The sequence below is a fragment of the Macrobrachium rosenbergii genome, chromosome 51 (assembly GCF_040412425.1).
Source record: "Macrobrachium rosenbergii isolate ZJJX-2024 chromosome 51, ASM4041242v1, whole genome shotgun sequence".
Taxonomy (NCBI): domain Eukaryota; kingdom Metazoa; phylum Arthropoda; class Malacostraca; order Decapoda; family Palaemonidae; genus Macrobrachium; species Macrobrachium rosenbergii.
In genome coordinates, this window is record NC_089791.1 from 69,092,755 (window position 1) to 69,094,619 (window position 1,865).

Consider the following 1,865-nt stretch of genomic DNA (forward strand, 5'->3'; position numbering starts at 1 on the left):
CAAGTTCCACAAATAGAAAATTAATAAAAACAATTTGTAAATAGAATATAACTACTTTTGTAGGGTAAGATTATATGATATAGAACGCAGATAATCTAATGGCTCTCTTGAAGAATACTCACTAACAATTTTAATTATAGCATTGTTTACTCGTTCATATTTTTGTGTTTTACAGGTTTCAGTTTATTCCGCCCAATTTTTATTCTGATCTATTCTTAAAATTTCTATGAATACTGCTGCATTGCCCGATGCCACCCCTCCAACGAATTATTTGTACGTGGATGTTCATTGACGACACGTTCGAAAACACTCCAAACACGAGGGGGAAACATAGCATCTCTCCTTCTTCCTCTCCTACAAGGTCTTCCTATCCAAGTATCTTCGAAGTAAAATACCAAATCGTCTAAGTCGTCGGGGATTATATCTTGTAATGATTCAAAAACATTTGTAATATCATTGTGGGGAACGAACGCCAAGGCCACAAGCATTTTTGTACATTTTCGTATTTCTTCACTGTTACTGTATAAATTGGTCAATCCTAAGTCTTGTATTTTTCTCCATACGGCCTGAGATAAATGGAAAAAACACCCAAACACCTCAGCGTTTCTGAAGACAGAAAGAAAAGCTTTATGAAATGCTTTTTCATAGTCGCACGATATGGAAGCTGGAACAATCTCGGTATCCATGAAATGTAGTTGTGTCAGAGCACGGTTATATGCTTCCTCTGACTTCCTCTGAAGGAGAATATAAACCACTGGAAGCACGATTCCTTTAAAAATAATGTGAATCACATATAGCTGATAGAATAGTTGAGGAACTATTTTGAACGTTCCATCTCCCATCCAGTGCTTATTTTCTTTCATCAATTTCAAATTTTGAGGAGTAGTAAATATTAAATATCTATCGGGGTCATCACTACCGGAGTCATATGCAAGAAAATTTTTTCCATCATACGTGCAAACAAGTTCTTGAGGTATATCTATTTCTCCTACGTCACTTGGAGCCGAGAGAGGTAATTCTTTGGCTTTCCGTTGTCTTTCTACGGTTCGCTGAAGGGATTGGTACTTTGGAAGAATAGCAACTACTTCCGGACGCAAATTAAGTTGTGCCTCTTGAATGAGTCGCCTTGGTGGATCATTCGATGTTGCAGCTCTTTCACGAAGTTGCATCATTGATAATCTAGACTCAGACTTTGCAGGATCTGGCACATGATCGTGCTCACTGGCAGATGTGCATTTGTCTCCAATAACATATATCCTTCCTTTGCACTTCCGGTCTACACAACGCCATGACTCTTTCCCACTCTTAAGCACTCTGTCAAGTCTGTAACAGTAGCCTTCGTACAATATATTATCTTTTCCTTTGGATGATGTTACCTTCTCCATAGCGAGGGTACTTTGAACTAAAATAAATCAGTGGTATTTCTCTTTTAAAGATATACTAATAACCAAACGATACGCACACAAAATGAAAGTTAATGATAGTAATCAAACAAGTTAACAATGTTAACAAAAGATTTTAACAATAATAAACAACCGATAACATGACATTTTTTGAAAACCAATTTTACGAAGTAGGCGTATATGTGTGCGCGTGTTTGTTTTTTTTTTAAAATTTCGTTAACAATGTAAACAAAAGATTTTAACGATAATAAACAACCGATAACATGCCATTTTTTGAAAACCAATTTTACGAAGTATGCATGTATGTGTGCGCATGTTTGTTTTTTTTTTTTTAAATTTCGTGCTCTCAAATGTTAGTGCGCGCATTTGTCTTGCGCTCAAAAGTCGGACCACCGCCCGAAACGTCTCCACGGCTGGGGAAAGTCGCCCACCCCCGATTCGGTGTGCCACCCTACTTTGCTG

The 1,865-nt window shown here is 37.3% G+C and overlaps 1 protein-coding gene across 1 annotated transcript; it reads right to left on the minus strand.

Annotated features, from left to right (window-relative positions):
* Positions 1-224: 224 nt before the first annotated feature.
* LOC136833091 (uncharacterized) lies at positions 225-1,385 on the minus strand. Its single transcript, XM_067094738.1, has one exon. It carries the CDS (start codon positions 1,383-1,385, stop codon positions 225-227), a length of 1,161 nt encoding a protein of 386 aa, XP_066950839.1.
* Positions 1,386-1,865: the final 480 nt, after the last annotated feature.